Consider the following 24,754-nt stretch of genomic DNA (forward strand, 5'->3'; position numbering starts at 1 on the left):
CTTGCTTGGATGAATGTTGTTGTTCGTTGACATGGGTTGTTGCGCCCTCAAGCGGTACAAATATATAACTAGTAGTTGGCCACAAACTTTTTTCTTGTCACTCACCATAGCACAACATTTACCTTGGAGGAGGCTAATGTAGGCAGCTATAACGAATATAAAGCATGTTCCCAACGTTTTGCTTAATTAACTGTAAAATGTATTAATTAGAAGGTAATTGGTCTGAATGCTATTGCTTTAACTTAGCATGATAATTAAGAACAATTATCCAGATGTATTTTCAATACAAACATTTCAACAACAAAAAAGGTGATGCGCCTCTTCTATTACATTCTTACAAAATGACACAAGCGTCTTAATTTCAATGCTCGAATCTTTTTCTGTTCAAGTTACATTGCCACTCATTGGCCGGTTATCCTCTACGTTCATTGGTAAATCCTTATGTCCTTCAAAGTGCGTAGAGCAATGATTGGCTAAAAAGAGCCTTATAGTCCTCCCTTCTGCTAGCCCTGTGAACGAATACTTCCGCTAGGCCACCATGCCCTCCGGAAGTTAGTTTGTTTTATTCGGAGACTGTCGAAAGCAGTGGAGTGAGACTGAAAGGTGGCCAAACCAAGTTTAAAAAAACACACGGTGTCCGACGAAGAGCGTGTAAAGAGAGTCTAAACAACTGTGTATTGTTAGAGGCGATCCATTGATACGAGAAAAACATTTCCCCCGAACTCCAGTGTCTAACCCCTCAAGTCCTCTGGGGCCAGACGAAGCGAGGCGGGAGGAGATGGAGCCTTCACCGGCAAAGGGGAAACTGCAGGGTCGCCTATTGGTGTCCACGACCCTGGACGCAAAAGATGAGCTGGAGGAGGTAGGGTTACTATATCGCCTATTCTCAAGAAGCTTTGCTACACCATACGAACAGCTGTTCAACCATACAGCACGTTAAAAAAACATTCACTACAAAGACACGGAACCATTTTACAGAATAGCCTGCATGTTGCTAGCTAGCTATCATTCAGCAAGTTTGGTTCCTATTATCAAATGCATTTTATAGCCTAGCATGTGTAGGTTTGCAGTATGTATTTTCGCTCTGTTGACGTGGGTTTAAATAATGGGGAATCCAGCATAATTTAGCGTAGCATTTAGCATGCTATTTTGGTAAACATGGATGAGACACGAGCCCATGCACATGCGCAAAGCTCATCATACACATGTCAATAAAGTATATTTTCTGACTACCCTTGTCATTTTACATTTTAGTCATTTAGCAGACGCTCTCATCCAGAGCGACCCACAGTTAGTGAGTGCATACATCTTTTACATTTTCTTTTACATTTTTTTATGTCGTGACCCTTCCCCTAAAAAAATCAAGAGCCTAACCCCCACACCCAGATGGCTAAGGCATTTTCATATAGTATGTAGCTAGCTCAGTTGACAGTGATAATCGTTCTATTGTTGTTTGTGTGCAGTCTTTGTGTGTTTTGTGTGTGTATGATTTATCTGACTGTTGTTGTTCCCATGTGTGTGAGTGTGCTGTGTTGCTCTTTGTGTAGCATTTTGTGTGTGTCTTTTGTCTGTATGCCCACATTATGTGAATTGTGAACGATTATGCCTATCTATTCTTGTGGGTGTCTATCTCTATCTGTCTTTGTGGTTAACTTTCCTTTTGTTTTTGTGTTCATTAGCGGTTGGAGAGGTGTGTGGGGATCGTCACTTCATTGACAAACGGCCTGTCGGAGCGCGAAGCCAACGATGCCATCACAGCAAATGTGAGTCCCTTGCCCTCTCACTAATAGTCCACCACCATGGGATGGGACTCTACATACTAGAATATGCAGATGAGATGTAGCTACTTACATATTTTTGTTGAGCCTTAGGATCTACATTACATTAGATGTATAGAATAGGATTGCATTGAATGTGACTATGGTCAGAGTAATCAGAGTAGGCTTAGCAATTGATCTGTACTCATACACATTTCTGCAATGCCATTTGTAAATGTTAGTACTCAAAGGATGGGATACATATGCTACATAAGCCTATTGAGAAGTGTACGATTATGTACAGTATGCTACCTGTAGGCTAGGCGGGTCGTTCCATCTCAAAAAGCACAAGAATGTCGACACCCACCATCTCAGATACTTCTGAAATTGTTTCTGTAGTTAGTAACATATGCAATTAGCATTCCTGAAACATTATTTTGCTGAAATATAATTTGATCTCTGAGAAATTAAGCACCCAAATAACCAATTTTAATTTATAGGATTCAGATAATGTTCAATAAATATAGTATCCAACAACGGTTTTGGACCAAACTTCAAACTACCAATGAGTAAGACATGAGGAATAGTTTTATTGTTGTTGTCAAAAGCCACCCACGGACCCCCCCGCACACTATGCCAATCCCACCCCAACAACCAGTATACCGTTTTTTTTTCTTTTTGACAAGCAGTATGAAGCTATGGCTTGGAGTAGGCTTATTGCTTCTCCATACTATGTAATGTGTTCCTTATGAGTCTGGTGATGCTTCTTTTCCCCTGTTCAGAGAAATTAGTAATTGAAGTCACTTGCATTATTTACCGTAAAGTAGTTTGAAAGTACCAGATTTAGACCACTAGATGCCGCTGTTCCTGTTATAGAGCCGCACTCTTTTATCAATTGTGCTGGTCTCTTGTGTTTATTAAATAGATCGCAAAGGAAATGTTGTAACTCTGGGTAGAAAACCAATAGATTTGTCTCATTATGAAAATAAATTGTGTGGTCATCCTCACAATTCAAGCCAGTCCTCCATGAAAGCAATTCAGTTTGCCCTAATAGCAACCTAATGCTTCAACCCAACTCTCCTTGAATAGTCCAACAAGTGACTGCTCTCTGAGAGGGCTATCCCTATGCAATTGTCATATGAAGACTTCTCCTACAAGCCCAAACTTTGATGGAGAAATGGGCTAGGGACTAAAATGTAGTGACAACCCTAATCAAATAATTAATTGCATGGCAGTCTTATGGTTTTCAATAAAGTTATTAGGAAACAGCTCTATATGAATTGTGACATTTACTATTAAACCCAGCACAACCTAATGCCATTACAATTGCAAAACACTATACATTTATCTTAATTTCTCAGAGATAAAATTACATTTCAACAAAATAATGCTTCAGGGATGCCAATCTTATCTGTTTTCTAACTACAGAAACAATTTCAGAACAATCTGAGATGGTGGGTGTCATGGCATGCTGAAATGACATGGATTTTAATATGTTGAATTTAAAAGGTTCAAGTTACATGAAGCCCTAATATGGCTAAAACCTCCCAACACCATGATAATGGAGGCTACAGCCATATCAATTAACATTTTATTCGTCACATGCTTCGTTAACAAGAGGTGTAGACTAACAGTGAAATGCTTACTTACGGGTCCTTCCCAACAATGCAGAGAGAGAGAGCTCAATAATAGAAAGATAATAACACGTAATAATAAATCCACAATGAGTAAGGATAACTTGGTCAGGGCTAGGTTACATGGTACGATACATTGTCATCATCTCCTCCTCCTCCTCTAGGTGTGTAAGGGCCCCCAGCAGCACGAGGAGGTGTGTCTGGGACTCTTCGCTCTGCTGCTCACAGAGCCCCCGCAGGCACAGAGGGTAAGGCTTCGTTACTACCGTATACCTGATCATTATCATACTTCATATCATTATCATACACCTTATCATTTCATATGATCATTAGGGTTGCCAAGTCAGACGGCGCTCATTTCAGTAGATTCAACATTTTCACATCTTAGTCTGTAATTTCGTTATGGCGTTTTCAAAAATACCCTGGAATAGTTTTACTGTTCGCCGGGAGTCAAAAGCCAATTCTGGGAGACTCCAGGTCAAACCAGGAAGGTCGGAAAGCTCTCATGATCATGGCACCATTGATTGCATTCACTATACACACACCAATATTTATACACACCTCACATGGTTTGAATTAGATTACATAGTGACTCTTGTGAGTGCACTAAAAATAGTGTGCTGTTATCAACACCCTAATACCTTGAATACTTTAGGCTACATGATCTATGAATGGAATTATAGACTCATACTCTGCAACCCAATCTATACATCACATACACTGCAAACACTTCACAAATGTTCATGCTATACTCTGAAGCCTCACTGTCCTTGTCAATATTTACACTTTTCGCATTTATGGCTTTCACACAACAAACATCACACACAGACACACAGTACATACACTCATATGTATTACACATACTCACACAACACTATAAATACACACACTGCAGCCTCCTAAACCACTTTGTGTGATTACCAGTATCACACACACTCGATACACATCTCACTTCCTCTAACACCACTATGATATATATATATATATATATATATACAGTGGGGAGAACAAGTATTTGATACACTGCCGATTTTGCAGGTTTTCCTACTTACAAAGCATGTAGAGGTCTGACATTTTTATCATAGGTACACTTCAACTGTGAGAGACGGAATCTAAAACAAAAATCCAGAAAATCACATTGTATGATTTTTAAGTAATTCATTTGCATTTTATTGCATGACATAAGTATTTGATACATCAGAAAAGCATAACTTAATATTTGGTACAGAAACCTTTGTTTGCAATTACAGAGATCAAACGTTTCCTGTAGGTCTTGACCAGGTTTGCACACACTGCAGCAGGGATTTTGGCCCACTCCTCCATACAGACCTTCTCCAGATCCTTCAGGTTTCGGGGCTGTCGCTGGGCAATACAGACTTTCAGCTCCCTCCAAAGGTTTTCTATTGGGTTTAGGTCTGGAGACTGGCTAGGCCACTCCAGGACCTTGAGATGCTTCTTATGGAGCCACTCCTTCGTTGCCCGGGCGGTGTGTTTGGGATCATTGTCATGCTGAAAGACCCAGCCACGTTTCATCTTCAATGCCCTTGATGATGGAAGGAGGTTTTCACTCAAAATCTCACGATACATGGCCCCATTCATTCTTTCCTTTACACGGATCAGTCGTCCTGGTCCCTTTGCAGAAAAACAGCCCCAAAGCATGATGTTTCCACCCCCATGCTTCACAGTAGGTATGGTGTTCTTTGGATGCAACTCAGCATTCTTTGTCCTCCAAACACGACGAGTTGAGTTTTTACCAAAAAGTTATATTTTGGTTTCATCTGACCATATGACATTCTCCCAATCCTCTTCTGGATCATCCAAATGCACTCTAGCAAACTTCAGACGGGCCTGGACATGTACTGGCTTAAGCAGGGGGACACGTCTGGCACTGCAGGATTTGAGTCCCTGGCGGCGTAGTGTGTTACTGATGGTAGGCTTTGTTACTTTGGTCCCAGCTCTCTGCAGGTCATTCACTAGGTCCCCCCGTGTGGTTCTGGGATTTTTGCTCACCGTTCTTGTGATCATTTTGACCCCACGGGGTGAGATCTTGCGTGGAGCCCCAGATCGAGGGAGATTATCAGTGTTCTTGTATGTCTTCCATTTCCTAATAATTGCTCCCACAGTTGATTTCTTCAAACCAAGCTGCTTACCTATTGCAGATTCAGTCTTCCCAGCCAAGTGTAGGTCTAACAATTTTGTTTCTGGTGTCCTTTGACAGCTCTTTGGTCTTGGCCATAGTGGAGTTTGGAGTGTGACTGTTTGAGGTTGTGGACAGGTGTCTTTTATACTGATAACAAGTTCAAACAGGTGCCATTAATACAGGTAACGAGTGGAGGACAGAGGAGCCTCTTAAAGAAGAAGTTACAGGTCTGTGAGAGCCAGAAATCTTGCTTGTTTGTAGGTGACCAAATACTTATTTTCCACCATAATTCCACCATAATTTGCAAATAAATTCATAAAAAATCCTACAATGTGATTTTCTGGATTTTTTTCCCTCAATTTGTCTGTCATAGTTGACGTGTACCTATGATGAAAATTACAGGCCTCTCTCATCTTTTTAAGTGGGAGAACTTGCACAATTGGTGGCCAAAATACCAGCAACAGTGTGTGAAAACCTTGTGAAGACTTACAGAAAACCTGTGTCATTGCCAACAAAGGGTATATAACAAAGTATTGAGAAACTTTTGTTATTGACCAAATACTTATTTTCCACCATAATTTGCAAATAAATTCATAAAAAATCCTACAATGTGATTTTCTGGATTTTTTTTCTCATTTTGTCTGTCATAGTTGACGTGTACCTATGATGAAAATTACAGGCCTCTCTCATCTTTGTAAGTGGGAGAACTTGCACAATTGGTGGCTGACTAAATACTTTTTTTCCCCACTGTATACACACACACACACAGTTGAAGTCGGAAGTTTACATACACCTTATACTTTTGCTACTCTACTCTCCACAGTGCTACAGAGACCTGACCCTGGTGAATAGGGACGGCATGAACGTGATCCTGATCAAGATCAACCAGATCCTCATGGAGAAGTTCCTCAAGCTGCAGGACGTCTGCCGCACACAGGTATACAGTTTTGTCTCTGTGTAGAAAAGGAAGAAACAGTTTCTGTGCTCTAAATTCGCTTTATTGACACAAAATACACATGTAGATTTGATGTTTTCTAATGAGTAAGTGATTGACTATTGATCTCCCCCTCTCTCTCCCACCAGTTGGTGTGGTTGGTGAGGGAGCTGGTGAAGAGTGGCGTGATTGGAGCGGACGGCGTCCTCATGACCCTTATGAAGCAGATCGCAGGTTGGTCCAATCACCATGTGTACTGTTGGTTTCACTGTTTTGAGATGCAGAGCAAATCTTTCTGCCAATGCACAAAGTAGTATCTTGTTTCAACATTGCTCGCATGCCTAAATTGTGACAAGACAAAATGGCTTCCTCACCTTTTGTCTATTATGTCTCTGCGTTGGTTTGCTTGATTGAGCATCTCTGTGGCTTTTTTCTGTGTCCAGGAGGAGACATCACCAATAAGAACCTGTGGCTGGCTGAGAACGTACTGGACATACTGGTGGATCAAAGGTGTGTTGGAGAGCGGAGTTGGATCAACAGGAAACACTCTTTCACTCCAGTATTGTCATGCAATAAAAGTCAAACTGGTTCATAAGGCAAAAACATATCACACACACTTATATAAAAAAAAATAATCTCATGCTTTGAAGTAGGCTCATAACACATGAGAAGGGCTTACCAATAAAAACTTCCAAAATGACTAATTCGAGGCAGAAAATAGTTGGAGCACTCAACAAAAAAGGCAGAGATTGATTTCTGTTGAGTGCTCCAACTCTTTTCTGCTTCGAATTAGTCCTTTTGGAAGTTTTTCTTGTTAAGCCCTTCTCATTCTTGGTAAGCCCTTCTCATTCTTGGTAAGCCCTTCTCATTCTTGGTAAGCCCTTCTCATTCTTGGTAAGCCCTTCTCATTCTTGGTAAGCCCTTCTCATTCTTGGTAAGCCCTTCTCATTCTTGGTAAGCCCTTCTCATTCTTGGTAAGCCCTTCTCATTCTTGGTAAGCCCTTCTCATTCTTGGTAAGCCCTTCTCATTCTTGTTGTTATTCAGCACCCTTTTTTCCGCTGAACACACACTGTGGAATTTTGGACTAATTTGGTTTAGCATACAACAATCTTTCTACAAGAACTACAATAATCTCAATCTCTTTTTTTCCTCAGGGAGTGGGTGCTGAAGAGTGGCATGCTGATAGCCATGTCAGTGTACACCTACCTGCGCCTCATCGTGGACCACGGCACCCCGGCGCAGCTGGTCCTCAGACAGAAGGAGGTGGACTTCTGTATCGGCCTGCTCCGAGAGAAGGTGAGGGAGGAGAGGAATGAAGGAGGGAGTGATGTAATGAGATCAGTGAGGTAAGGAGAAAAGCAATATAGTGAGTAAGGGAATGAGGGAGGAGAACATTTCAAGGTTGGAAGGAGGGAGGGAAAAGAGGGTGGAGTATAGTTTAGCTAAACCCCTTGGGGGAGCGAAGATGCTTATGGAGTCTAGAGGAAAGGAGGACCGATGTGGAAGAAGATTTGTGTCATATTGTATATGTCCAAGAACACAGACTAAGTTATTATACCGTATCTAGGTTTGACAAGGAGGAATTTCCACACAGCAATTAAATAATTGAATGTGTAATGACATATTCCCCTCTCTCTCTCTTCTACCCTCATCCCTGTCTAGTTTATGGAGTGTTTTATCATTGGGAGAGACCTGGTGCGTCTGCTGCAGATTGTGGCCCGTATACCAGAGATGGAGCTACTGTGGAAAGATCTGCTCCACAACCCCCAGGCCCTGAGCCCTCAGTTCACTGGTAAGGGTAAGAGAGTGTCGCTCAGTACGGGTGTGTGGGGGGGTGTGAGAGACTCGTGGCTCAGCTCTAATCCTGTCTCTTTCTCTCGATCTGGTTCTATAGGCTTGCTGCAGCTCCTGACCGCTCGCACATCCCGAAAGTTCCTGGCTTGTCGCCTCACACCAGACATGGAGACCAAACTGCTCTTCATGACCTCCAGGGTAAACACACACACACTACAACACTTCTCAGGACAGTACAAACACATGTATAGTACATGCATATACACATTTCCTTATGACTATCCTCTCCCTCTCTCTGTAGGTGCGTTTTGGCCAGCAGAAGCGCTACCAAGACTGGTTCCAGAGACAGTACCTGTCCACGGCAGAGAGCCAGTCGCTGCGCTGCGACCTGATTCGCTACATCTGCGGCGTTGTGCACCCGTCCAATGAGGTGCTGAGCTCCGACATTCTACCCCGCTGGGCTATCATTGGCTGGCTGCTCACCACCTGCACGGTAAGGGGTGGGGCAAAGATGGATTATACTTTTAAGGCACTTTAATGCAAAGATGGATAACGCTTTATTTTATACTAACAATGATTTCCTGTCTAATGTTAATTAGGTAGACAATAAAACTTTTTTATTTGAATTTACCTAGTATTTACAGCTATTTACCTGGACGTTACCCATAAAGAACATGGTAAAATAGTAAGTACATTGTAATAAATACATTTGTATTACTTCAGTCTAACGTGGCGGCCTCCAACGCCAAGCTGGCCCTGTTCTACGACTGGCTCTTCTTCAGCCCAGAGAAGGACAGCATCATGAACATAGGTAAGACGGTGGGACGGAAAACAATACATGTATCTCTTCATTACATTTATTTGAGTCATTTAGCAGACTCTCTTATCCAGAGCGACTTACAGCAGTGAGTGTATACATTTTCATACATTTTTTTCATACTGTGTAGAGTAAGGGGCCAATGTGTTCAACCAAATGTATAGAAGTAGGCAACAAAAAAAATCAGGTGCTGGGTTAGTGGTATATTAGAATAATGGAAACAGAGGTTACAAGATGGACGCTTTTCTGCTATCACTTTCTCTATCTGCCACAGTATGCACTGTTTTCTCTTCCCCTTTCTGTTTTCATGGTTTACCCATCCATTTTCTCTTCCCCCCTCCCTCTCTCAGAGCCTGCCATCTTAGTGATGCATCACTCCATGAAGCCTCATCCAGCCATCACTGCCACCCTACTGGACTTCATGTGTCGGGTGAGTGAAGGCACACATTACACAATGGAGCTCATTCATATCACTTAGCTATGGTGAATTTGCCACATTTCTTTTGCTATTCAAAGTGGAATATACTTTATTGCTCAGTGAGTTAGCAGAGCATTAGAGAGTGAATAGATGTTTTTATATTACGTGCAGTATTCACCTGTTTGGTAGTAAATGTACAGCAGTGGGGAAGTTAAATGATAACTTTAATTGGTGTTAGTTGTGCCATGCTTTAGAGAAGTTGTTAGTTGTGTGGTATTCTGGCCTTCTGTCCGATGTTTGACTCATCTCTTCGTTTGACTCCTTCTTGCCTTCAATTGATCCTACTGTTTTTCTCTCTTTTCTCCACCTGCCCCCCTCTTTCTCCCTCACAGATCATCCCTCACTTTTTCCCCCCTCTGGAGGGGCAGGTGCGGCAGGGTGTCTTCAACTCTCTCACCTTCATCATGGAGAAAAGAGTGCTGGCGTGAGTCTCTCTCACACACACACACACACACACATACATGCACACACCACCGCCATCATGGGATATATATGACCATGGACCTTGTCACAGATATGCATAAAGAAATAAACAAATGAACATTTATATTTAAATTGAATCTACATTTTTGATCCAATTATTTTGGTATCGTCAGTGATTTAGTTATTTTATTGCATTTTATGTCAGTGGATCTTCATCAGCCTTATTGTAACCGCCTATATGTCTGTCTGTCTGTCTTTCCCTCCCTCAGTCACCTAGCCCCTCTGTTTGACAACCCCAAATTGGACCGGGAGCTGCGCTCCATGCTGAGGGAACGCTTCCCAGAGTTCTGCAGTTCCCCCTCACCCCCCACCGAGGGAAGGGATGAAGGTACAAATGAAAGTAATTCAACTTTAATTTATTAACATGAATGAATGAATGAATGAATGGACCACAATGGAAATAAGCTGTTAAGCTTTATTGTGTTATCCTTGATGATTTTCTCAAATTGTATGTGGAGGCGTCACTGGCTGGAGCGCCCTTATGTATGTACAGTTGAAGTCGGAAGTTTACATACACCTTAGCCAAATACATTTAAACTCAGTTTTTCACAATTCCTCACATTTAATCCTAGTAAAAATTCCCTGTCTTAGGTCAGTTAGGATCACCCCTTTATTTTAAGAATGTGAAATGTCAGAATAATAGTAGAGAGAATTATTTATTTCAGCTTTTATTTCTTTCTTCACATTCCCAGTGGGTCAGAAGTTTACATACACTCCATTAGTATTTGGTAGCATTGCCTTTAAATTGTTTAACTTGGGTCAAACGTTTCGGGTAGCCTTCCACAAGCTTCCCACAATAAGTTGGGTGAATTTTGGCCCATTCCTCCTGACTGAGCTGGTGTAACTGAGTCAGGTTTGAAGTCCTCCTTGCTCGCACACGCTTTTTCAGGTCTGCCCACAAACTTTCTATAGAATTGAGGTCAGGGCTTTGTGATGGCCACTCCAATACCTTGACTTTGTTGTCCTTAAGCCATTTTGGCACAACTTTGGAAGTATGCTTGGGGTCATTGTCCATTTGGAAGAACAATTTGCGACCAAGCTTTAACTTCCTGACTGAAGTCTTGATGTTGCTTCAATATATCCACATAATTTTCCTTCCTCAGGATGCCATCTATTTTGTGAAGTGCACCAGTCCCTCCTGCAGCAAAGCACCCCCACAGCATGATGCTGCCACCCCCGTGCTTTACAGTTGGGATGGTGTTTTTCGACTTGCAAGCAACCCCCTTTTTCCTCCAAACATAACGATGGTCATTATGGCCAAACAGTTCTATTTTTGTTTCATCAGACCAGAGGACATTTCTCCAAAAAGTACGATCTTTGTCCCCATGTGCAGTTGCAAACTGTAGTCTGGCTTTTTTACCGCGGTTTTGGAGCAGTGGCTTCTACCTTGCTGAGCGGCCTTTCAGGTTATGTCGGTATAGGACTCGTTTTACTGTGGATATAGATACTTTTGTACCTGTTTCCTCCAGCATCTTCACAAGGTCCTTTGCTGTTGTTCTGGGATTGATTTGCACTTTTCACACCAAAGTACGTTCATCTCTAGGAGACAGAACGCGTCTCCTTCCTGAGTGGTATGACAGCTGCGTGGTCCCATGGTGTTTATACTTGCGTACTATTGTTTGTACAGATGAATGTGGTACCTTCAGGTGTTTGGAAATTGCTCCCAATGATGAACCAGACTTGTGGAGGTCTACCATTTTTTTTTTCTGAGTCTTGGCTGATTTCTTTTGATTTTCCCATGATGTCAAGCAAAGAGGCACTGAGTTTGAAGGTAGGCCTTGAAATACATCCACAGGTACACCTCCAATTGACTCAAATTATGTCAATTAACCTATCAGAAGCTTCTAAAGCCATGACGTCGTTTTCTGGAATTTTCCAAGCTGTTTAAAGGCACAGTCAACTTAGTGTATGTAAACTTCTGACCCACTGGAATTGTGATACAGTGAATAATAAGTGAAATAATCTACCTGTAAACAATTGTTGGAAAAATTACTTGTCATGCACAAAGTAGATGTCCTAACCGACTTGCCAAAACTATAGTTTGTTAACAAGACATTTGTGGAGTAGTTGAAAAACAAGTTTTAATGACTCCAACCAAAGTGTATGTAAACTTCCGACTTCAACTGTATTTTACAAATTGTCAAATCATTTCAATGAATGAATGAATCAACACTGTTGGTGGTCCTTAAAGAGGAATTTCTTTACACAGCTCACTACAGTTACAGACATGCAAAATAAACATCCCTTATCTGCAACCATCCTCCCCCAGACATGCACAATAACACTAAACAATATTGGCAGGGTGGGAATCATAAAGAAGCAACCTTTGAATCATGCTTTATGATATAATTTGTAGAGCTGAAAATAACCTCTTTCTAGCAACAGTAGGGAAAGTACTCTAGTCCAAGGGCACAGGCTGTTGTGCCAACTGAAAGTGGCTTTGGATAAAAGTGTCTGCTGAATTAGAGTATCATGTTCCATCTTGAAAAGGAACCGTAAAGTAGAGCATTTTCAATTCAATACGACTTTATTGAATTGCATTGGGGTGCAAATGACAGTTGAAAACTTGAATTGTTCACACTAAATATCGGATGATTAAATAATTGATGAAAATGTTGAACTATTTTGAATAAGGTTAACCAGGAAAATAATATGCATGTGTTTAAATGTGTGTGTGTGTGTTTTAGGAGGGGTATATCTAGCTAAGCTATTAGTCCAGTGTTGCCTTTTTGAGAACCTTTCTTCTGTTTGCTTGCCTCTACTCACCCTTCGCTCCTCAGTGAAAATGGAGGAGTCTGTTTCCTTGGAGATGGACAATCATGTGTTGCTGGACAAGGAGGACGGTTGCTACGACAACACGGAGGCTGCCTTCAGCGACGATGAGGAGGAGATTAACAGCAAGGGTGAGGGTAAGGAAGGACACATTTTATTACTGCACTCAACCCATATACTAAATACTGTGTTATAACAATGTTAACATTGAACTACACCAGACTCAACACTTAAATTGGTAAAATCCATTTTACACCAAATGAGCACTAATACTATCTAGCCTGGTCCCAGATCTGTTTGTGCTGTCTTGCCAACTCCTACGGATGACAATGACCATAGGAGTTGGATAGACAGCCCAACAGATCTCGGTCCAGGCCTATCACTAGTGTCCTCTCATCTCAGATTATCACCACATTAGGTTAGTTTTGCCTTCACTAGATGAACCCCCCTTTGAACATAATCAGCAGCTTAATACATTAACATTACTTTTAACTTAGATGAAACCAAATCAGAAACATGCATGTGAAAGCAATTTAGAAACTCATAAACCAATTCACAAGACTAGAAACATATTAGGGCCTCACTCTCACTCTGCTTCTTACTCATCCACATCAAGTCATTGGCTGACCTCTCATTTTGGTTATTACAGGAAATAAAAAGCGGGAGTTCAGATTCCACCCAATCAAAGAGGCCATTATTGAGGAGCCCGCTGACATCACTCCCTACGTGGACCAATTGGACGACATGATGAAGGAGAAGGTCTTGCAGTTACAGAAAGGAAGGTCAGTTGAGTGGATGTGACTTGACAATGCCCTCACATCGTAACATTATTTGTCTAACAAACAAGCACACTCAATTTAATTAAATTCAATTAGCCTTATTGGCATAAGACATTGCCAAAGCAAACATATAGGAATATATTACTTTTTATTCATAGCAGCTTAACACTCAATCTTTCACGTTCACTGACATTCTCAGTCAGATCCTAAGTCACACATGCCCAATTCCAAATCAAGACCCTGGAGAGCTACTGGGTGTGAAGTATTTTGTTCCACCCCAGCACTAATGCACTTTTTTCCAACTAATCATGGTCCTCTTCAGTTTGGACCTTGATTATTTCAATCAGGTGGGTTACTGTCGGGCTAGAACAAAGGCTTGCACACCCAGTAGCTTTTCAAGACCAGAGTTGGAGATCTGTGCTCTTCCCATTCACAGTGGTAACTTGTAAATATGTATGGAATGAAGAGGCGTTGACAATAATGCCATTAGCTTCACGCCTCTGCCTAGCTCACTAGTAGGTTGGGTTGTTTCTGCCATTCTCCATCCATTGATTTGAGTTGATTTGGAGAGCCACTTTCATACTTCATCTCTCAGCCTCCCCCAATCACTCCCATTGCTGTCAATTGTTGTCATTGCTGATTGCAGCAACATTGCTGACTGCAGCACTGGAAATCTTATTCGAAATAGGTTCGTTAATAATTATTTCCTTTCCCATCTCTCCCTCCAACAGTGACACAGAGACACATTGTGAAGTCATGCAGGAGATAGTGGACCTGATCTTGGAGGTGAGTGAGCAAAAATAATCTGAAAAACATGGGGTTAAATACAGATATTTATTGGGGGTCATCATACACTGAGTGTACAAAACATTATGGACACCTTCCTAATATTGAGTTGCACCTCCGCCCTTTTGCCCTCAGAACAGCGTCAATTCCTCTGGGCATGGACTCTAAAAGGTTTCGAAAGCGTTCCACAGGGATGCTGGCCCATGTTGACTCCAATGCTTCCCACATTTGTCAAGTTGTCTGGATGTCCTTTTGGTGGTGGACCATTCTTGATACACACGGGATACTGTTGGTGTGAAAAACGCAGCAGCGTTGCAGTTCTTGACACAAACCGGTGCGCCTGGCACCTACTACCATACCAGGTTCAAAGGCACTTAAATATTTTGTCTTGCCCATTCACCTTCTGAATGGCACACATACACAATCTATGTCTCAATTGTCTCAAGGCTTAAAAATCCTACCCTTCATCTACACCGACTGCAGTGGATTTAATAAGTGACATCAATAAGAGATCATAGCTTTCACCTGGTCAGTCTGTCATGGAGAGAAGGTGTCCTTAATGTTTTGTATACTCAGTGTATATCTTGTGGGGGGAAATGGGAATTCTCTGTGGTTTATTGATGTTCCCGCTCTCTCTCTCGCCCTCTATCTCTCTCAGGAGGACTTTGACTCAGAGCAAATGTCCACTCTGGCCTCCTGTCTGGCCGAGCTCTTCAAGGGCCACTTCAGAGGAGATGTGCTGCCCGACGAGATCACAGAAGAGTACGTGTGTGTGCGCCTTCTGCCGTGCGTTTGTGTAAACATGCGAGCAAATAAGTTCTTAGAATATTAACTTTGTGTGTGTTCCCAGGTCGCTGGAGGAGTCTGTGTGTAAGCCTGTGTGCCTGGTGTTCAGGAACCTGTGTCAGATGCAGGAGGACAACAGTGGCTTTTCAGTGCTGCTGGAGATGCTGGCGGAGCTCTACCAGAAACAGCCCAAGATCGGCTACCACCTGCTCTACTACCTCAAGGCCAGGTGAGGGCACTGGGGCCACCACACTGCTTAGCTTTAGCATTATTAGCTTTAGAAATTAATTAATGGGACACATTTTTGCCCTCTAACGGCTCTGGTGGTTTAACATCAAATGATCTAATGTTCTTGCATTATTGTTGCATCATAGCTGTAACCTAGTTCTAACATTCTTGTAACATCGTCTCCCACCACAGTAAAGCGGCGATGGGGAAGATGAGTCTGTACGAGTCTTTTGCCCAGGCCACGGCGCTGGGAGACCTGCACACCTGTCTGATGATGGATATGAAGGCCTGCCAGGAGGACGACATCAGGCTGCTCTGCTATCTCACACCATCCATCTACACTGAGGTACACACAAACACATACACACAAACACCATCAACATTGCCTTCAGAAAGTATTCAAACCCCTTGACTTTTCCCAAATTTTGTTGTGTTACAGACTGAATTTAAAATGGGTTAAATTGAGATTTTGAGTTACTGATTTACATTACATTTACATTTACGTCATTTAGCAGACACTCTTATCCAGAGCGACTGATCTACTCACAATGCCCCGTAATGTCAAAGTGGAATTATGTTTTTAGAAATGTTTACAAATGAAGAGCTGAAATGTCTTGAGTCAATAAATATTCAACCCTTTTGTTATGGCAAGCCTAAATAAGTTCAGAATGTGCTTAACAAGTCACATAATAAGGTGCATGGACTCACTCTGTGTGCAGTAATAGTCTATATCATTATTATCTGTAAGGTCCTTCATTCGAGCAGTGAATGTCAAACACAGATTCAACCACACAGAACAGGGAGGTTTTCCAATTGTTCGCAAGAAAGGCACCTATTGGTAGATGGGTAAAAAAAAACAGACATTGAATATCCCTTTGAGCATGGTGCAGTTATTCATTACACTTTGGATGGTGTATTAATACACCCAGTCACTACAAAGATACAGGCGCCCTTCCGAACTCAGTTGCCGGAGAGGAAGGATACCGCTCAGGCATTTCACAGTGAGGCCAATGTTGATGGGAGAAAAGTCAAAAGAAGGACGCCTGTAAAGAATAAAAAAATTCCAAAACATGCTGTTTGCAATAAGGCACTAAAGTAATACTGCAAAAAATGTGGCAAAGAAATTAACTTTTTCTCCTGAATACAAAGGGGGGCAAATCCCACTGAGTACCACTCTTCATATTTTCAAGCATGGTGGTGGGTGCATCATGTTATGGGTATGCTTGTCATCGGCAAGGACTAGAGGTTTTTAGGATAAAAATAAATGGAATAGAGCTAAGCACAGGCATAATCCTAGAGAGAAACTTGGTTGAGTCTGCTTTCCAGCAGACACTGGGAGATAAATTCACCTTTCAGCAGGACAATTACCTAAAACACATGGCCAAATATACACTGGAGTTGCTTACCAAGACGGCATTGCATGTTCTTGAGTGGATTAGTTACAGTTTTGACATAAATCAGCTTGAAAATCTATGGCAAGACTTAAAAATGGCTGTCTAGCAATGATCAACAACCAACTTGACAGAGCTTGAATAATTTTAAAAGAATAATGGGCAAATATTGTACAATCCAGGTGTGCAAAGATCTTAGAGACTTACCCAGAAAGACTCACAGCTGTAAAAGCTGCCAAAGGTGATTCTAACATGCATTGACTCAGGGGTTGAATACTTATCCAATCAAGATATATTAGTGTTAGAATTCTTCTTCCACTTTGACGTTCAAATATTTTGTGTAGATCGTTGACAAAAATGACAAATCAATTTTAATCCCACTTTGTAACACAACAAAATGTTAAAGTCAAGGGGTGTGAATACTTTCTGAAAGTATTCTGAAAGTATTCAGACCCCTTCCCTTTTTCCACATTTTGTTATAGTTGTTACAGCCTTATTCTATAATGGATTAAATAAAGAAATGTCCTAATCGATCTACACACAATACCCCATAAGGACAAAGCGAAAATAGGTTTTTAGAAATGTTGGCAATAAAAAACTGAAATACCTTATTTACATAAGTATTCAGACCCTTTGCTATATGAGACTCGAAATTGAGCTCAGGTGCATCCTGTTTCTATTGATCATCCTTGATGTTTCTACAACTTGCTTGGAGTCCACTTGTGGTCAATTCAATTGATTGGACATGATTTGGAAAGACACACACCTGTCTATATAAGGTCCCACAGTTGACCGTGCATATCAGCAAAAACCAAGCCATGAGGTCGAAGGAATTGTCTGTAGAGCTCCGAGACAGGATTGTGTTGAGGCACAGATCTGGGGAAGGGTACCAAAAAATGTCTGCAGCATTGAAGGTCCCCAAAAACACAGAGGCCTCCATCATTCTTAAATTGAAGATGTTTGGAACCACCAAGACCCTTTCCTAGAGCTTGTCGCCCAGCCAAACTGAGCAATCAGGGGTGAAGGGCATTGGTCAGGGAGGTGACCAAGAACCCGATGGTCACTGACAGAGCTCCAGAGTTCCTCTGTGGAGATGGGAGGACCTTCCAGAAGGACAACCATCTCTGCAGCACTCCACCAATCCAAAATGGTAGAGTGGCCAGACGGAAGCCACTCCTCAGTAAAAGGCACATGACAGCCCGCTTGGAGTTTCCCAAAAGGCACCTAAAGGACTCTCAAACCATGAGAAACAAGATTCTCTGGTCTGATGAAACCAAGATTGAAATCTTTGGCCTGAATGCCTAACGTCACGTCTGGAGGAAACCTGGCACCGTCCCTACGGTGAAGCGTGTTGGCAGCATAATGCTGTGGGGATGTTTTTCAGCAGCAGGGACTGGGAGACTAGTCAGGATCGAGGGAAAGATTAAAGGAATAAAGTACAGAGAGATCCTTGATGAGATTCTGCTCCAGAGCGCTCAGGACCTCAGACTGGGGCGAAGGTTCACCTTCCAACAGGACAATGACCCTAAGCACACAGCCAAGACAACGCAGGAGTGGCTTCGGGACAAGTCTCTGAATTCCTTGAGTGGCCCAGCCAGAGACCAGACTTGAACCTGATCGAACATCTCTGGAGAGACCTGAAAATAGCTGTGCAGCGACGCTCCCCATCCAACCTGACAGAGCTTGAGAGGATCTGCAGAGAAGAATGGGAGAAACTCTCCAAATATAGGTGTGCCAAGCTTGTCGCGTCATACCAAAGACTCAAATCTGTAATCGCTGCCAAAGGTGCTTCAACAAAGTACTGAGTAAAGGGTCTGAATACCTATGTAAATTTATTATTTCAGTGTTTTATTTTTAATACATTTGCTAACATTTCTAAAAACCTGTTTTTGCTTTGCCATTATGGGGTATTGTGTGTAAATTGAGGGGGAAAAAACTATTTAATCCGTTTTAGAATAAGGCTGTAACGTAACAAAATGTTTAAAAGGAAAAGGGGTCTGAATACTTTCCGAATGCGCTGTATATCTTTCCGAATGCACTGTTGAATGTTGAGGTCAAGACCATCTCTTTTACATCAAAACACACAGATATTCACACAACGCACTTTAGCCTACCACTGTTTGACTGCTGATATCTCCCTCCTCTCTCTGTAGTTCCCAGATGAGACATTGCGCAGCGGCGAGCTACTCAACATGATTGTAGCCGTCATCGATTCAACACAGGTAATTCAACCACTCTCACACAAAAATATGCAATACTGCATAGTATTTTCTCCTTCAACCCTCCCATCTCACTCCCTCAATCTCTCTTATTTTTCTCTTTCAGCTGCAGGAACTGATGTGTCACGTGATGATTGGCAATCTGGTGATGTTCCGCAAGGACTCTGTCCTCAATATCCTCAGTGAGTCACGTATAACGTCAGATACACACACACACACACAGACACTCAAATACTGACACACACACACACACACACATACACACACCCCAAACACACACAGACACTCAAATACTGACACACACACACACACACATACACACACCCCAAACACACACAGACACTCAAATACTGACACAAACACACACACACACACACACACACACACACACACACACAGACTGAAAAAAACAGACTCATTGTGCAAAGTGTATGCTGAATGTTATCAGTCTTCATATTGTATGAACTGTATGGGCTTGTCTCACTGTATGACATATGGTCTTTGCCCTACAGTCCAGTCTCTGGATTGGGAGACGTTTGAGCAGTACAGCACCTGGCAGCTCTTCCTGGCCCACAGCATCCCACTGGAGACCATTATCCCCATCCTGCAGCACCTCAAGTACAAAGGTGAGATGCATATAAAGGCCTAGATAGACATATAGATGGGCCAAATTGAAATGTTTCTAACAGAGGAACTACAAAAGTAATATGCATGACCATGGTAGCAATTGAAAGAGAACATTTTGGAGATGGGGAAATTATCAGACGATGATGAGGGTGAGGACACAACAGTTCACCTGAATCCAAACATTACAATGTTGATTTTATGTGCATTTTACATTTACTGTACTTTTCACAGCAGTTGTCAATAACAAAATCTGAAAATACTCTGGATACATTCACTAACATAATAAGAATATTAATTGAAATTTTGGAATAGGTGAAAGATAAGAAAAAAACAATTACGAGGGTTTGAGTGAGAGGTCTAACTGGTGTCTTCAAGTGGCCACACACCTCTCTAAACTGTGCACAGTTCCTACGTATTTTTAATGCACTTTTATGACTCAAGGAAAGAGCCTTCAACTATAAGGTGTTTTTTGAGCTTTGCCATTGAGGAACTGAAGCAAGCACCATTGTAATTTCTTGTTTGGAACACAGCCCTTCATCCCCACCATCACACATATACTGTTGTTGTTTACGCAATCCAAAAAACATTCCATTATTAATCGCAATCTGGGTCAGATGGGCATCATTTGGAAGCTTATTCTATTGCCAACATGGATATCTAAGTTATAAAATACGGTCTTACAGTGTGCATAGAATGAAGTCATGAGTGCATTGAAGTGTGTGTTCTTCTGCAGATTTTCTTCACAATACAACAAACAGGCTCATTCTGTTCAGGACAACCCCAGTGTATAACGCATGTCATCCTGTGGATCAAACATAGCGATCATAAACGTTGATACTGTAAATGACACAAGTTTTCAAATATGGATATGTGAAGTGCACTTTTGGACTTACGGGGGCATATCCCTCACTCAGACAACAACAGATGTGCAAAAGTAGCCCAATTAGTGGAGGGGTGGGGGCATCTTCTTGTTGCACGCGGTGCTCAAGTTTATAACGGCTGTCAGTCAAAACCCATACAGCGCTGTGAAGCGGAGAACCTGAGTTCTGACGTCATGTATAGCGTGTTACTGTACAGCCACTGCGTTCCAATTTAGGCGCTTATCAATGACAAGATCTGCCATTTTCAACCCGTATACGGGACGACGGGCTGTGAGTGGAAAGGGTTTAATGTAGCATTTTCTATTAGCTGTCAGCTATTAACAGACGCTGGTAGTAGCTTAACTGTTATCTTAGAATATTTGAGCTGGGTATGCTATTGACCTTCACTGAAATTAGTTAATGGTTCTACACTTTTCTTTCCTGGTATTACCACTGGCATAATATACTCATTCTATGCTCATGTTGTACCTCTTCCTCTCCAGAACACCCAGAAGCACTCTCCTGTTTGCTGTTGCAATTACGCAGGGAAAAGTAAGCTATATTTATAGGTACATCTCTGCAAATGAATAAAAACAAGACTACAGTGGCACTGGTACTGATCCCTGTGGTGCTCCTTCCCCCTTCAGGCCCAGTGGGGAGATGGTGAAGATGGTGCTGAGTCGGCCCTGCCACCAGGAGGACCAGTTCACCACCAGTATCCTGCGCCACTGGGCAGCCAAGCACGACGATGTCCTGGGGGAACACATCAAAGCCCTGCTCATCAAGAACAACAACCTGCCACGCAAACGCCAGAGGTGACTACGAGACCACCGCTTTCCATTTTTAAAGAGATCACGTTTTTACCCCAATCTTAATAGTTTTCTTTACCTCCAGAGAAGATATTTGATGACATGTTACATCAATCCACTGTTTGGATATTGCTGATGTTGGCATCCAATTGGTTTTCATTGGTTCGCTACGCTTTCTAAAATGGCTCACACATGCAGTACTTTAATTCAACGCTTTCACTCCAGAAGATCTGGGTTTGACTTAGAATTTTTCGACGGAACTGTTTCCAACGATTTGAAGTTGTAGTTTTCATACTCGTATTCCATGCATTGTTGACTTCACAGCACTTTCTGTAAGTCAAACTGATCTTCTCTCGAGGTAAGAAAAACTATTATGATTGGTGTAAAAGTCCGGAAATCTCTTTTAACTGAAGAGACACACATGGGTTTAAATGCTTCAGCATGGTGTTCTAGTGTTTCTGTTAATTGATGTTGAGCTTTTGTTGGTTTTGACTGCACTGCAAATAGCCTGCCTGCTCACCCATGGTCTTGATTATAAGTTGAATCGGTTGTTTAAATGCTGGGCTGGAACAAAAGCCTGCACACTGTGTTGGTGACCGTTAGGTTAAAGCCTGGTAACAGTAGTGTTCCTCTTCACTGGAGTATAAGCAAGGAGTTTTGTTTTATTGTCTGTGTGTCTCCCAGTCTGCGCAGCTCCAGCAGTAAACTGGCCCAGCTGACCCTGGAACAGATCCTGGAGCACATGGACAACCTGAGGCTGAACCTCAGCAACACCAAGAACAGCTGTGAGTCACACACACACACACTGTTTTACTCTTCTAAAACACACACACTCTCCTGCAAAAGCAACAAACTAACACCGCATTATACACTTACCTCAGTATTCCCCAAACACACCTCTAACCCAGTGCAGAGTACCGTACCGTGAACTCTGACCCTTCTCTGTCTGTGTGTCCCCAGTCTTCACACAGACGCCCATCCTGCAGGCACTGCAGCACGTCCAGGCCAGCTGTGACGAGTCCCACAAGATGAGGTGAGACCCCAGACTCTCTTCCTGTCCTCAAAGAGGATCATTTAAAGATGACTATGAATAACACATAGTTACTAGGAGTGTCTTATAGGGGTTTAAGAGTATGACAGGATTGTAAATGTGTCCCTTCTTTCTGTCTTCGCCGCTCAGATTCAGCGACCTCTTTTCATTGGCCGAGGAGTATGAAGAGCCCTCCTCCAAGCCTCCCAAGTCACGGCGCAAGGCCCCCGCTTCCTCCCCACGGTCGCGTAAGGGAGCTGCCACCCCTGTTAGCAACGAGGAAGAGAGCGCGTCCAGCAGTGCCTCGGTAGGTCCTCCTATAACCACTTCCTGTTATATCCTGTTTAGAGACTGCGTTAAGATGAGCCTCACATAGTCCCATACCCTTGTACACTCCAGCACCAGGATTACATTTGGTTCTGTTAATTGCTGATTAACAGAACTTTAACTGTTTCGGTGTCTCCGTCAGCTGTGTCATTATAGTTTCACTACCAAAATGGTGGGTTTTTTAAGCTCTCCTGGTTTCAGAAGCTATTTCTGTCTCCACTTGTTCCTCTTACCTCCTTTTATTTCCGTCTCTACTCCAGGAGGAAGAGGACTCCAAACCCAAAGCTCCCAAGAGGAAGAGGAAAGGCTCATCTGCGGTGGCCTCGGACAGCGACTGAAAGCCCCACAACCAACCCGCTCCCACCTGCCATAGTGACATCCCTGAAGACAGGACCATCAGCCAACCAGCTTCTCCGAACCACTGAAGAAACCCCGCCCCCAGAGACACTCAACAAGAGGGGGCTCCTCCGCATGGACTTTAATGCTACTGGCCGGAGCCATGGAGACGCTCTTCCTCTCCTCTCACTGGTCATTGGCTGCTTTGTGTCAGTTGGTCTGGCTGGATTGGTCAGGGGGGGCATTCCAAAGTGCTCGAGAAGCGAGGGGAAATGCCAGTCGCTGTGGCACAGACTGACAGAAGTACTGTTACGAGACTGATATCTATATCCTTGAGGAAAGGATTACATTACTAGAGTTAGGATATTTGGGGGGAGTGAATGTGTTGCTCTATTGTCCCTTAGTGGTCCGCCTATCACACTGCACTTGGAGACTTCAGACAGACAAAGCATTTTATAAGCCATGACCATGATGATCGACCAACCAGCAAGACCATCCAGTCCAGTCAATTTTAACAGAGGCACATGTGGAAGGTTAGGTTTAGGTGATTCCTCCCTTTCCTGGAAAAAAAAGTCACCTTTGTCACAATCCCACCCCCTCAGAAAAAATGTATCCTCCCCACGTCTGAAAAAACTTTAACTATTGGTTGATAAACATACCTGTCGCCTGTTCCTGTTCACTCTTCATTTCTGATTGGCCAGAAGCAAGATCATGGACACACACACACTCTCTCATTGGATAATTTTAACCACAGATGGTTGGACTGTATGCGAGTGCAGAAATAAAGACTGTATGAATGGAGGACCCAGAAGTAGTCGCTGAACTTTTTAATGGAAATGTCTTTCTAATGAACTATTTTCATAAAAAAGGTCATAACTATGTTAAATGATTATGATATTAATAAAAAAGGGCTAAAAAATAACCAAGTGGTGTGGAGATATAATCTTATGTAATGTGTTTGACTATTATATTGAAATAAGAGATTAAATGTTGCATGTTAAAGTATGATTTAGGCTTATGGTTGAGTTTTCACACTGAAGCACATCTCACACGAGTCAATGTTGTAACACTACCCAGAACATTACTGGAGTTCATTGGAGCCGAGTACCCTTCTGCTCAGAGATGGCTCATAATGCAGGCTATTTAATTCTCTTAGCAGTGGCTAAGCTTAGCAGTAGCTCAATGGCTTTTCAACAGCAGCTATTTAAACCAATCCGTATCGTGGATAAGAGTTTCTCCTGGCCCCATAGGCTACTTTCAGGGTAGGTGGGAAAATGGAAGTAGCCGAAGTAAAAAATATATAAATATTACATACGTATCCAGTGAGAACTGAGGTTGAGACTAGAAGTCTTCATTTATTTAAATTTTTGTTTCAAGATATCAATATTCAAGTATAATAATTTGTATTTCAGTCAAGTCATTTAATGTCAGGCAAGTCAAGTAAGAACACATTCTAATTTACAAGTTTCTATCAAGTTGTTATTCAGTATGTACATCAAAGCATACATTGAGATGAATGTGAATGTACAAGATTGAGGGCCTGATACTTGAGTCTCAAAATTATTGTGTCTGAATTGATAACCACCATGACGACACTGTAAACTCCAGGACTTGTCATTGAGTCCTAATGCTGAGTCATTACCACCTGTTCTCTTAATATCTTTATATGAGACTGCTATATACATCCGGACCACTCTTCTCTACCTCCCAGTAACAGCGTCCACCTTTCTGTCGCCAGAGAGTTTTCATGTGCTGTGGAATATGAA

The 24,754-nt window shown here is 42.3% G+C and overlaps 1 protein-coding gene across 3 annotated transcripts; it reads left to right on the plus strand.

Moving 5' to 3' along the window:
• Window positions 1-545: 545 nt before the first annotated feature.
• On the plus strand, window positions 546-23,995 carry LOC311115108 (integrator complex subunit 3). Of its 3 annotated transcripts, none has more exons than XM_084157271.1 (29): window positions 546-862; window positions 1,680-1,763; window positions 3,556-3,639; window positions 6,355-6,468; window positions 6,615-6,699; window positions 6,909-6,975; window positions 7,621-7,762; window positions 8,129-8,258; window positions 8,361-8,458; window positions 8,562-8,753; window positions 8,984-9,071; window positions 9,428-9,507; window positions 9,888-9,979; window positions 10,248-10,378; window positions 12,819-12,947; window positions 13,460-13,592; window positions 14,321-14,375; window positions 15,034-15,137; window positions 15,226-15,390; window positions 15,582-15,735; window positions 18,934-19,002; window positions 19,106-19,181; window positions 19,512-19,625; window positions 20,990-21,038; window positions 21,134-21,301; window positions 21,980-22,080; window positions 22,256-22,328; window positions 22,476-22,632; window positions 22,913-23,995. In XM_084157271.1, exons 1-29 carry the CDS (start codon window positions 779-781, stop codon window positions 22,988-22,990), a joined length of 3,096 nt encoding a protein of 1,031 aa, XP_084013397.1. In that variant the 5' UTR covers window positions 546-778; the 3' UTR covers window positions 22,991-23,995. The 3 variants fall into 3 exon arrangements, with proteins under 3 accessions (XP_084013397.1, XP_084013396.1, XP_084013398.1); XM_084157270.1 differs by having other exon boundaries at window positions 548-862; window positions 8,129-8,264; XM_084157272.1 differs by having other exon boundaries at window positions 691-862; window positions 10,248-10,366.
• The last annotated feature ends 759 nt before the right edge of the window (window positions 23,996-24,754 follow it).

This window comes from Coregonus lavaretus (assembly GCF_964263955.1).
Source record: "Coregonus lavaretus genome assembly, chromosome: 3".
Taxonomy (NCBI): Eukaryota; Metazoa; Chordata; class Actinopteri; order Salmoniformes; family Salmonidae; genus Coregonus; species Coregonus lavaretus.

What these genes read in the sequence shown, in the direction of transcription:
- LOC311115108 (XM_084157270.1), top strand. Translation starts at nt 779, where the DNA reads ATGGAGCCTTCACCGGCAAAGGGGAAACTGCAGGGTCGCCTATTGGTG. An exon ending in CCCTCAGTTCACTGGTAAGG is followed by an intron (nt 8,265 to 8,360) that starts GTAAGAGAGTGT and finishes CTGGTTCTATAG; the next exon opens with GCTTGCTGCAGCTCCTGACC. An exon ending in CCCGACGAGATCACAGAAGA is followed by an intron (nt 15,138 to 15,225) that starts GTACGTGTGTGT and finishes GTGTGTTCCCAG; the next exon opens with GTCGCTGGAGGAGTCTGTGT.